The sequence below is a fragment of the Mugil cephalus genome, chromosome 2 (genome assembly GCF_022458985.1).
Source record: "Mugil cephalus isolate CIBA_MC_2020 chromosome 2, CIBA_Mcephalus_1.1, whole genome shotgun sequence".
In the NCBI taxonomy this organism is placed as follows: Eukaryota; Metazoa; Chordata; class Actinopteri; order Mugiliformes; family Mugilidae; genus Mugil; species Mugil cephalus.
In genome coordinates this window covers 26,191,119-26,203,814 of record NC_061771.1, presented here as the reverse complement: position 1 = coordinate 26,203,814, position 12,696 = coordinate 26,191,119, and the positions used below count along the sequence as shown (strand labels likewise).

At 44.4% G+C, this 12,696-nt stretch overlaps 2 protein-coding genes across 2 annotated transcripts in view; both read right to left on the bottom strand.

Moving 5' to 3' along the window:
• The window catches only part of LOC125003866 (voltage-dependent calcium channel gamma-2 subunit-like), a 75,165-nt gene extending 72,461 nt beyond the window's left edge, over positions 1-2,704 (bottom strand). The window contains exon 1 of the mRNA XM_047578106.1: positions 426-2,704. Within this exon, the coding sequence (XP_047434062.1) occupies positions 426-636 (211 nt within the window). The 5' untranslated portion in view covers positions 637-2,704. The remainder of the gene's footprint in view (positions 1-425) is intronic.
• A 6,928-nt stretch (positions 2,705-9,632) lies between these two features.
• LOC125003464 (beta-fibrinogenase brevinase-like) lies at positions 9,633-12,041 on the bottom strand. The gene is made up of 7 exons (XM_047577419.1): positions 12,002-12,041; positions 11,492-11,678; positions 11,132-11,320; positions 10,953-11,030; positions 10,623-10,684; positions 10,215-10,354; positions 9,633-10,104 (listed from the first exon to the last, which is right to left on the bottom strand). The coding sequence occupies exons 1-7, from the start codon at positions 12,039-12,041 to the stop codon at positions 9,931-9,933; spliced, it is 870 nt and encodes a 289-aa protein (XP_047433375.1). The 3' UTR covers positions 9,633-9,930.
• Positions 12,042-12,696: the final 655 nt, after the last annotated feature.

Sequence of the window (12,696 nt, the reverse complement as noted above, 5' to 3'; positions counted from 1 at the left end):
GGCGCTCTCTGCTGGGACGGATAAAAGACCGTCCTGCGCATTGGCCGTGACGGAACCAAAAGGACAGCCAACGAGAATGCAACCATTTGGTGGATGTGTCATGCAAATCACCTCTTTAAGACATAAGAGAAAGTCATAGGGTGCAGGAGATGAGCATAGATAGATAGATAGATGGATAGATAATGAAAGCAGCAGAGAGTGTGGATTGGAATGGATGCAGAGTACATACAGAACAGTGTGGGCATGTGAGCGTATGTGTAGGCATGTGAGTGCAAAATGCAGGACTGCGCGAATGCGTGTGTGGGCACGTAGGGATTGATCTGCTTGTGTGCCTGAGCGGGGTGTCGTTGGTGTATCGTGCGTGCATCACGTACAGCCCCCCCCTCCATCCCCTCCCCTCCACCCCCCGGGCGTCTCCGACTCACCTTCCAGGCAGCAGGTCCTCCAGAGGCCGGAGTGCGTCATCACCTCCTCGTTCTTCTTGCTGGTCTCGTTCTCGTTGGTGCTCTTGATCTTGCAGACGCCGCGCGAGTACAGCCAGTAGTCTGTCCCCACGGCGATGGTCATGAGGCTGAAGGCAGCAAAGGCCCCCACCGTGGTCAGCAGCATCTGAACTCCGCGGTCAAACACGCCCATGTTGCCGCATTCCACGAAAGGGGGGCCCCCTTTCCTCTTGATGTACAGGAAGTAAATATTTGTGAGTTTGCGTCGCCACGCCAGCTCGGAAAACGGGGGGTGGGCGGCGTCGGGCGGACGACGGTAGCGGGGGGCCGCTGGGGGGGCGGGGGAGTTCGGGGAGCTCGGGGGAAATCGTATGGTTGGTTTTGGGCGGGGGGGCAGCTAAGAGGTGAAAATTGAGTTCGTTTTTGGAGGCCTGAGGTGGATTCCGCGGCGGCGTGACCCGGCGGGGGAACGGGCCAGAGAGACTTCGGCGAAATCCTCAGCTGCAAAGCTTTCTAAACTCAAGCCGCCTAAATGGCAGTAAGTTGCCCTGCTCTGGAAAAAAAAGAAAAAAAAAAGAAAAAATAAAAGATGTTGACCTAAAAACACAGGCTTCTGGCAGATCCCACAAGAGACCTGGTCTGGGTTCTAGGCCTACTTTGTCGAGTTGGAAGGCCCCTAAACATCAAACTCCGAAAAAGGGCCGAGCTAATGAGAAGATGGTTGCTCGGCTTCTCCGTTTCCAGGCCCGACCTGGACTCTCCGCGCTGACTAAAGCAGCCGCATGTATTACAACCCTCACAGCTACAACGGGGACGTATGGAATGATGTGCACGTAGCGCTTGATTTCTGCACCCACACAGGAAACGCAACACACCACAGCCTACACGCGCACGCTCACTTCCAGACTTAAACTTTCACCCACACACACGCGCACACACACACCTGTACATGGACGAGCCCTCGTGCATGCACGCAGCGTGAATTAATTCATACAGAGGAAAAAAAAGGGATGAAGGAACACGGGGGTGGAGGGGTGGGTGGGTTGTGGGGTGGGGGGGTGGGGGGGTGGCGTGTGGTTAAGACGAACACGGTTGGCGGCCTGATTTCTTTAAAACAGCCCGAATGGAGGAAACAGAAGCAGGGAGCGCACAACAGACGATGACACAGTTCAGCGATGAGACCGGACTACCTCGACATAACCCGGTGGATCTGGGAGTTATGGAGGTTCATCTCCAGCATTTGTGAAGAAACGGGCTATCACATGTATTCTGTGGCAAAAGGGATGATGGGAGACAGGCAAGACAGACAGGCAGGCAGGCAGGCAGGCGGGCGGGCGGGCGGGCGGGCAGGCACAGGCAGGCAGGGCCCGGGATATGTTGAGGAAAAATCAGGACTGGATGTGCTGAAAGAAATGAAAGAACAGATTCAAAGCAGCAGGATCAAGCGCTTCCCCCCCTTACAAAAAAAAAATCAAGGACAGAATGATAAATAATGCCAAACATCAGCCGGTACCATGACTGCCATGAAAACCAGCCATTCCTTTAGAGATGATGGAACAGAAAACCAACCAGGGACGATCAACCCCCCTCTCCAAATAATAATAACAATAATAACAACAATAATAAATGATAATAATAATTATATAAAAAAAAAAATCAAGCCAAGAAGAGAAGAGAAAATGTTAAGTTATGAAAATCAAAAGACAGCCTGATTAGTTTTCCTTTTTCCTAAAATTCTGATCCCCAGTTTCCATATGTGGTCCCTAGACCTTTCTCCGGCAACAGTGGAAATCTGCTACAGGGGGATACGGGCAGCGGTACCGACGGCACACCGCGGAGAGAGGGGCGCATCCAGGCGGAGAGGCCGAGCATCACCGGTCATGCAGCCGGTCGCAGGAACGAGGAGGACACGGAGGGATGGACGGAGCTTCCCGGAGCGTCGGAGCCTCTTTCTCCTGCATCCAAACGATCCTAGACGGTTATATCACGGCCAGCCGGAGAACAACGAGCGCGCATATACATACATACACACGCGCGCCCGCACACACGCGCGAAACAGCCGTCTAGTGTCATCACATGAAAATGGTCAGAAATCATCGAAGAGCGGCACTTTTTGGCAGGACTGTCAGCGTGTGGGTTTGTGTGAGCAAAAACGAGAAGATTCCGAGGCGAGCAACACATCAATCCTCGGCTTCCTCGTTTTTCTTCTTCGCAGAGCTGAGATAGAAGTGGAGAGAGGAGAGCAGGAGGAGGAGGAGGAGGTGGTGGTGGTGGTGGGGGAGGAAGAGGAGGAGGAGGAGGAGGGGGTGGATGATGGTTAGGAGCAAAGGATGAAAAAAAATCGACACAACCAAAGAGCAAGGACGAGGGAGAGAGGGGGGAGAGAGATGTTCCGTGTGCAGCAGCATCAGCAGCACTTTACAAAAAACAAGCGCAATGCAAAAAAAAAAAAAAAAAAAAAAAAGGAATCATATAAAATAAATAAATACACAGACAAATTGGACAAATTGCAGATAAGCTTAAGTTAAAATATTAAACTAATGACTGAAGTTAGATCATCTAACGTCGGCGTGTTGGATGGGTGTGCCACCATCCACTTTTGGAGCTTGATCTAAATGCTTTTACACAACAAGAATAAATTATTTATGTCTATTTTTAAAAACACATGTACACAAGTAAAGAGTAGCCAGTTAGTATAGAATAAAATGTGTGTAAATGTTGATATGAATGGACCAAACAATCAGACCCACAACCAGAGTTGTACTGGAGTTACGCTGTAGTTCAGTCTTTAAAAAAAATGTATTGTGATACTATGTTAAACAGGTGATAAAAAAAATAATCAAAATATTACACAAAATGTGTCCATTGAAAATTTAACAAATCCTAGCGCTAAAATGAGGCTAAAAATACTTTGTGTCTGAAAGGTTTAAATCACTTCATTTTCTATTGTTTTAATCTCCTTAAAATTAGTTGATTTTTTTTTTTTTTTTTTAATACAGTTGCAGATAAACATTTGCGGCGCAGCCTAAAACTAAGCATATTAGCTAACTAGTATCTGCTTTCTCTCATCTTTACTAAACCCCTAAAAGTCCCACCTTAGTACTGGTGTCTTTGACGTTGATGTACAAACCTCACGTTGTTTGCGTCCGCACCAAACTTGACTGCACCATGCATCCACGCTCATTCTCTCCGGGTACTTCCTCCCATCATCCAAAGACACGCTCTTTAGGTTAACTGGTGGCTCTAGATTGGCCGTAGGTGTGAGGGGGAATGGTCGTCTGTCTCTCTGTGTTAGTCCTTCCACAGACTGGAGACCTGTCCGGGGTGCACCCTACGTCTCGTCCAGTGACAGCTGGGACAGGATCCAGTTCTCCAGAGGACAAGGGGTGGCAGAAAATGAATGAATGAAGCCTTCCAGGAAATTAGAAGAGACGCTATTAGCTGGGAAGCTAATGGAGGAAGCTAGGAAAAAAACACAGCGGTGTACGTAAATCATGCTGAACAGTTTAACTATTCTGGATGATCATGTCGTTGTGGAAACAAACGCGAACTTGTTGAATGTTTAAAATTAGAAAAAGATGTAAAACCAGAAAAAGTCTTTTACTGCTTCTCATGAGCTGATCAGTTAATCAGAAAAACCACTAACTGGTTCCAGTGGCCTCGTCAAAACGATCCCTGAATATTGAGCAAATGTCTTTTTTTTTTTTTTTAGCAGTGAGGTTTCCCTGAATAACAAAATGAATCTAGAGTTAAGATTAGTTTAATTTCACACATTTATAAAGAGACACGGATGGCTCCTTTCTTTTTTCACGAGGCAGCAGCGGCTTCAAAGATGAACACGGCAAAGCATCACTGACCCAAACTAGCCCCAGGGATGGCAACTCTGCAAGTGACCTGTAACATGTGACCTCTCCATGAATGAAAAAAAAAAAAATCTAACAGGGATCAATAAGGTGTCACATGTTGTCAGTAGTGCATTATCATTATCATTATTAGTAGTATAGGCTGATGTGTTGTTTTAATGTCCCGATGAGAGGGAGACCCCAGATGATGAGGACGGAGACCAGCGCGAGTAAAAAAACACCTGACCGAGCGGTTAAGGGCCGGCTCTGACAGAAATAGATGGGTTAGGTTGTAAAAGTCACTGATCCGTGCTCTTTATGTTCGACTCTGTCATATGTTTCTCATCCCCACCCGCCTCGCAGGAAAGATAGTGATTCTAACACTGTCACGGCCGCTCATATTTAGACACATGCTCCGCGGAGCACGGAGGCGTGTCCAGTAAAATCGACCCAAGGCTCGCTCCCGGGGTCCCGGGCCTTTATTTGGGAATGAAAATGTAGATGCCTACAGCGCATGTAAGAGTTAATACGGTGAAATACCTAGAATACGCTGATCTGGCACAACATTATGACCACCTTCTTATTATTGTGTAGGTCTCTCTGGGGCCTCCAAAACAGTTGTGGCTCATCAGAGAATGGACGTGTCCTGTGGTGTCTGGTATCAGGATGTTATTAGTGGGGGAGGAGCCTCTGTGGATCATCCCAGAGATACTTGATCAGTTTTGGATCTAGTGAATTTGGAGGTCAGGTCAACACCTTGTGCTGTTCTTCATGTTTTTTGGAGTTTGTTCCTAAAGCGTTTTTGTGCGTGTGCATCCTGATGGGGATGGCTGCTTTGGTACATGTCTAAGTAACATCCCCATGAATGGTAGGTCCAAAAGTTTCCCAGAAGAACGTTGTTTTGTCACAAGACAGTCAATGTTTTATTCTTCTCATGTCAGTCGTATTAATGTTGTGACTCATTGGTGTATATTAAGCCTCATGGTCAGCGTTGGTGTGGTCATAATGTTGTGGCAGATCAGTGTACTACTTCTAGAGCGTGTACACAAATGTTATTTTTTATTTTTTTGTTTTTTTGTTTTGTTTTGCTTACGATTTAAGTGTCAGATTTGTGGTGACTGCTGCCGCTCCGTGGTGCTGAAACGGACAGCTCCTTGGGCGACCAACCTGCAGAAGCACAGCAACTGTCTCCCTCTTGTGATAGGCTGCACCGTGGCCACATGGTGTTTTCATGGGGATTGCCAGGGACGGAGACACAGATGCACACACACACACACACACAAACACGCAGGCACACAGTCCAGCAGGCGGCCTGGAGGCTACAGAAACAGTTTCGGGAGGTGAAAAAACAGATTTCTTCGTGTTGTTGATATTGATTTGTTGCTCGCGGACGCGCCGGGGCCCCGCGGCTCCGGGTTTTTAGTTGACCGCTGCTCGTGGCCTGTTTCTCTTCTTACTTAAAAATGTGATGTTTAAGTTAGAAATGGTGAACTTAAAGTGAAAAGGAAGCTGGGTTGTGGTAGTTTTACGTAATGTTGAAGCTGTCTCCGAGCAGAACAATGACTTGCAGGCAGGTCAAGTGGAAAAATGACTTGTTCTGCAGAAATTACTGCGTCTGATTGTCAAACTCAAAAAAAGTAGTTTTAGAAGAAAGAACAAAAAGACTGGATTTTGCTCAGTCTGTCCATGCCGACTTACTTTGATAACCACAGTTCAACAAGAGGAAGAGACAAATCACAAATGGACACCTCATAGCTTAGCCAAGATTATTCTAGAGATGAAGTCAATGTCATTTATCAAACTGCGGAAAGCTCGACCAAATCCGTCCAGAATTAAAGAGAAGAATTACCCACTGCAAAAGACTTCTTTGACAGCAACACCGCTGAAGACTTACTCCACACAAACTTACAGAAAAGGTGCCATTCCTGCACAACACTTTCCGGGCGCCAAAGTTCATAGTTTTCACAGCTCTCTGTCTCTCTCTCTCGCTCTCGCAGCCATTTGCATCCTCGCATATGCAAAGTTGCTCTGCGAGCTTTTCGGCTGCTGTAAGAGCGATCAGGAGACGAGGTGTGAATGCATAACCTGAGAAGTTACGGCACGAGAACTGGATCCGCTCGTCTGCTCGTCTCCGAGAAACCCGGAAGATTGGATTTTTGGCATCGCTGTAGCGCTCTGGAGCGTTCTACCAATCTGCCTGCTGGGGATACTGTAATTAAATGTCAAAACTTCAAACTCCGAAAGGCCATACATGCTGTAGCGCTGGTCTGATCTGGATGTAATGAGGAGGCTCTGTCTTGTCACTGATTTCCCTACAGCTGCCTGCACCGTATGTGGAGACATACACAGTGTATTTCTTGCTTTTGTCTCGGTCCACACACGTACCAGTATGAGCTCTTGTTGCCTCCTGCAGCTTCAGCGCGCAGTGACACGCTTTGCATCTCAGTGCTTTTTGTTGTTGTTTGATATTTCTCGGTTTTATCCCAAGGTTTTCTCAACAATTGCAATATTACACTCGCATTTGATAAATTAATGCTACGCTCTGCTCTACTTCAACCACCTACAAGGGAAATGTTGGATTATACACTCACTTGCCACTTTATCAGGTGCACCTGTTTGATTGCTTGTTAACACAAATAGCTAATCAGCCAATCACATGGCTGCAATTCAGTGCATTTATTCACGTAGAGGTGATCGAGACAACTCGCTGAAGTTCCAACTGGGCATCAGAATGGGGAAGAAAGGGGATTTAAGTGACTTTTAACGTGGTGTGGTTGTTGGTGCCAGACGGGCTGGAAACTGAGACTACAGTTCACACAGGCAAAACTGGACAATAGAAGATTGGAAAAACGTTTCCTGGTCTGACGAGTCTTGATTTCAGCTGTGACATTCAGATGGCAGGGTCAGAATTTGGCGTAAGAAACATGAAAGCATGGATCCATCCTGCCTTGTATCAACGGTTCAGGCTGGTGGTGGTGGTGTGATGGTGTGGGGGATATTTTCTTGGCACACTTTGGGCCCCTTAGTACAAACTGAGCATGGTTTAAATGCCACAATCTACCTGAGTATTGTTGCTGACCATGTCCATCCCTTTATGACCACAGTGGACCATCTTCTGACACCTTCTGTTTTTTAAAACATCAAATAATGAACTAAAGCAAAACTTATCCTCCCAAAAAAGTGTTAACACTGTTGCTGTCTAAACAGCAGATGAAGAAACCAGAGGTCAAATCAAATCAAACTTTATTTATATAGCACTGTAGAAAAAAAATGCAACACAGAGTTATTTTGTAAGTTGCTGTTAGTCTCTGTTATTTCAAATGAGGTTTGTGTCGTCCCTGACTTTTTTGTTCCTCTGTGTTGTCTCACCTTGTGCCTCATGTTGCCTCGTGTTTATCTCTGGTCGTTATTGCTTTCTTTTTTGTTGTCCTCGTGATGTTTGGTCTTTGTCTTTGCCTGAATTTTATAGTGAAGACGTTGAATGCACCACCTGTGTTTGATTCCTCCTCTTACCAGTTACTGGTTACACAAAATGTGTTGTAATTTGTTAAGTGAAATTGGCTTAGGGTTTTTAAAAAGAACGTACAGCAGAGTATTTAATTTTTTTTTCCCACAAAGAACCATTCTGAAAGAGCAGGTTGAGCTTGAGCTTGATGTAAATCCTTCAGCCTAATAACATCAGATACGGTGACTGAATTACTATCAGCGTGACAAACTAAATTTAAAAGATCCAGATAAGTGCACAGTATAAAAAGTATGATCAAGTTGGGTAAAGAAAAAAAAAAAAGATAAAGTGGGAGAACGTGATACAGAGAGATAGGGACAGAGGCAGTGAGAGCACAGTCTGCCACGTTGGCCGCCCTCCTCCTCCTCCTCCTCCTCCTCGTCCTCCTCCTCTTCCTCCTCTGGGGTCTAGAGGACATGTTTAACATTCTACTCTACTCCTCCTCCTCCTCCTCCTCTCCTCTCATCCAGCCACAGCCTCTAGTCCCTGCTGCACTCTGGTTACTGATGGCCAGAGACGAGAGGAGAGGCACAGAAAATCCCTTAATCATGACCAGCACGGCTTTGTTGCTGCATTGTTGCTGCTGCATCTTACGAACTCGTTCTGTGCGAGTTGTTTCAGTGCTGGACCACGACCTGCCTCGATTGTCGTATTTGCACCAATATGCGTTTCCGTTGTGATGACAATCCAGACAGTGGGCCATTATTTTTACCCACTCGCACAGAAAGCAGCAGATGAGCCAAATCCCCTTATATGCATTCGCGCCACAATCCACCAGAGTTGCCAGCAATAAAATTAGCTACTCTGCCAGCAAGTTCAAACCATGGACTCTATAAAGATGGACGTTGGAACAGCTCCTCAAAAGTGAAGCCAAAGCAAGTAGATGTACAGTGGTGGAAAAAAAGTTTATGGACAACCTTAAAATTTTACACAATCTCAAATATTATCATTTTTTATTAATATTTGTGGGGAAAAAAAAACTTTTTGTGTTTCAAAAGATGTGACTGCATTGGACAGACACAAACAAATACAAATTATATTTATTTTGTTTATTGTTTACTATAAAAACTAACAAAACTGAATTCTTCACAGTTTCAATATGGCAGTTCTCAACATAACAGAGTGTGTTCAAAACTGGACAAAAAGTAAATAAACCATCACATCATCAAATTAATATTTAGTACTCCTGTCATTAGCATGCAGTAGCGCTCTTAGCTCTCATCTGCTAGAAAGGAGAATAAGCACACTATGTGTGTTCGGGAAGGAGAAAAGGCCAGATCGGCGAGGATCAGGCATAGTGCAGGGCAGCTAAGGGTGGGCGGAGCCTGGGAGCTGAGATCCGACCTTAATGGTCAGCTGACTGTCCCAGCGAATGTAGTGAACACTCGGCAGAGATCAGACCTGCTGTTGTGGTTGGAAATAGAGAAGGTAGCGTACTTTGTTGAGCTTACTGTCCCGTGGGAAGACAGAGTTGAGGAGGCTATTGAGCGCAAGACAGCTAGGTATGCAGAGATGGTATCAGAAGCTGAGCAGTGAGGCTGGAGCGCCCATGTGTGGCCAATGGAGGTCAGTTGCCGTAGCTTTGTAGCAAAATCCACCATTGCTCTCCTGTGCGAGCTAGGCATTCGCGGGAAAAAACAGAGGGTCACAGTAAACAACATGTCCCTGAGAGCAGAGCGAGCAAGTGACTGGCTGTGGCTAAGGAGGAAACACGCTAAATGGGGAGCATGCTAAAGATAAAGCCAGCTGAGTAGTTTTAGTAGTTAGCAGTTGTAGTAGGGCTAAGCTAATCCCTCGGTTAAAAATCACACCGTTGCATGGTGGCTGCATTGTGGGGGGGGGGTTCACTCCAGGATAATAGGTCGTAAATATAATATAGGTGCATTTTCAAGTGTCAATTGTTTTGGATGAGCTCATTTGTCGTAATTAAATGATCGACTTTTGTAGCTACGTCCCCAATGACTTGAACAATGACGTGAACCTGAGTGTTAAGGCTTTTCCTAGAAAAACAGAAATCTACATTCTTGACCTGAATACATACATCCCGAACACCAAAATGTTCCTATATTTATCGTATCTCTAGATTCAGATTCAGCTTCAGCTTTTCATAGAAAACAGGGCTTAGTGCACAGTTGCGGTGTCACATTTGTTTTCTCTCTGGAGTAGCAATAGTTGTTTCAATCCACTGTAAATAGCCTGGATGACAAAGGTCTATGAATCCAATTGCTTCTTTAGTTGCGTATACAGGGTCCCCGGTGAAGCTGATTACACCGTAGATCTGGCCATTGTACACGACTCCTCCACCAGAGTCACCCTGTGAGAAAGAGGAACATGTTTATGGAAAGGTTTGCGCTTTATTTATTAAAATACTGACGAATCTTAAACTATTGAAAGTGTTCCAGGTTAGTAGCTGCATCAACTCACACGAGATGAATCCTTTCCATCAGCTTGACCACAGAACCAGTGCTGGTAATTACGTGGTGTGTCCTTTTTAAGTTCTCTGAGCCTAGTGCAGTCAACAGTGTTTACATTTACACACTGAAGAGTTCGAGATTCACCAGTTACTGCAAAGAATGAAAAAGCGTTTCAAAGTTGTCAGATAAAATAAATCTCCAAAGAATGTCATGTGAGGCAGGAAACTGTTTGACCATAAATTATATCCATGGAAGTAAATCATATTACATGTTCAGTTTTTCAAAATAAATTGACCGGACAAAAACGGACAAAATAGAAATCAGTCCTGACTGACATTTATGTTTTTATATTATTAAATAATAATATAGTGACATTAAAGAGCAACATTCTAACATAATAATTTAAAGTAAATCTCACTTCTTTCTTTGTTATTGCCCGTGCGGGTGGAGGCATGTCCTGCAATCTGCACCTCATGCCCCCTGAAAAAAATAATCAAAAAAAAGAATGTTACATTTACTTAATATCATTTCAATTTCAGATTATTCCAGATCCAAACACTAATATAGTAAACAAATAAACAAAATTATTATGGGACATAACAAGACTTTTTTTTTTTTTTTTTTACTGTTATGTGTTAAAAGTGTGTACAATGTAAATTAGAATACAGGAAAACATAGAGGAAGTAACATGCTTTTATACATAAACAGAACTTTTGACATTAGAAATAAACGATACAGACTGTTGTACATAGTGTCGATTTGGAGGGTGACGGGGGCCTGGGGGGCCTGGGGTGGCCCGTGCACCCCTGAAAGGTCTTTGTCACCCCTGTGGCCACGTGGTAGTTCATGAAGTCCAAAAACACAATACTACTTATTTCAAAACAAAAAAAGTAAAAAGTAAACATCAGTACATGTTTTACTACTCACAGTTCTGGTTTTGCATTGCAGTCAGCAAGATCTATAGGCTCAATTTGTGTTGTTACAGGTAGCCTCAGTAACATGATGTCATGGATCTTCTTTCTGAAGATGTGTCTCTTTCTATAGATCTCAGGTTCTGTAGTTATGTCCACTTTCTCTCCTGGACCTGGATGCACCCCTAAAACGACTGACAAATTGCTGCAAGCACAGATTACATCTTGTTAACGTCTTGCACAGTAATTTCATTGCCTTAAAACACATTTTAGGTGAAAGGTAAAACCCTGAATACTGTTCCGTGTCAACAATCACATAATCGCTGAAGAAGGTTTGGTCTAAATTTGAGACTCAGAAATATTTGGATTTTCTCACAATCCTTTCTTCCAGCAGTGAGCCACAGTCAGAACCCACTGGTCATTGATCAGAGAGCCTCCACAGAGGGTCCGATGAGTTCTATTGGAGGAGGTCACTTTCACGTGATACAGACGCTCTGTTGGGTTACAATCTTCACCTCCAATGATTCTTTTGTGCACGTCCACCACTGTGCTCACTGTGGTACCTGAAAGAGAAAATGATCTACTATGAGTTGGAACTTGGTGCTAAAATTGGTTGGTTTTACTCACTGAACAACATTGTCACTCACTGCCTCAATGACTAAACATAGAGTTTAGATAAATCCTTTATTACAAAACACCCAACAGCCCAAATCTACTCAAATATGTTAGAAGTATAAAAATATCAGTAATGTCCTCTTTCCATGCATTGAATGAGGGAGGGAGACAGTACATTAAACCTTCAGAACTAGCATCTGATGGATCAACAAAACATGATGTGGTCAAGTCTCAAAATGAAGAAATCACATAAACATCATTCTCTACTCACCGACCCACAGCAGAACAAGAAGGAGCGTCAGAGGAGCCATCGCTTTCATTCTGCTTCCAGTGACTTCTGTCCAGTGGCACTAACTTATTAACCATGTTCACCATCTCATGTTGGTCATGGAGCAGCCAATCACAGAGCAGAGCTTTATCAACGAAACCACACCGTGAATACGGCTCTTCACATTCATGCAAATGTTAAATAGTCGACAGTCCTTTCATGCCCAACACTGACAGTAGATAATAGTATTCCACGGGTAATATAAAAAGATAATGTGACCTCTGATAACGTGTTCATGCAAAGTATCTTGTTTATTTGAAGTACATTAACAGCAACCTTTCCATTTGACTTTCAAATAATTGTTTTCAGTGATGGATCTACTAAATTGCGTGCGCAGTCTTGAATTCTGTGTGTGGGCCTGAACTGGGGTTTGTGGGTGATTTTCTAAGACCAACAGGTGCAACCAGCTGTATGTAAATGAGAGTTTTTCGTGCACTATTGGTGTTCACAGTCGAGACTCTGAAAGAGGAGAGTGGCTGCAGTCACAAAATGGCATTTGGTGAACGTGTCGACTGAAGAGGCAAATGAACACATTACAAGTTAGGCCGAAAACATCTGAATATAATTATAAGACGCGGCGCAGTGACGGGCTGCCGAATATAATGCAATGTTGGCAGAGAGGCCACAATTAACTCTCA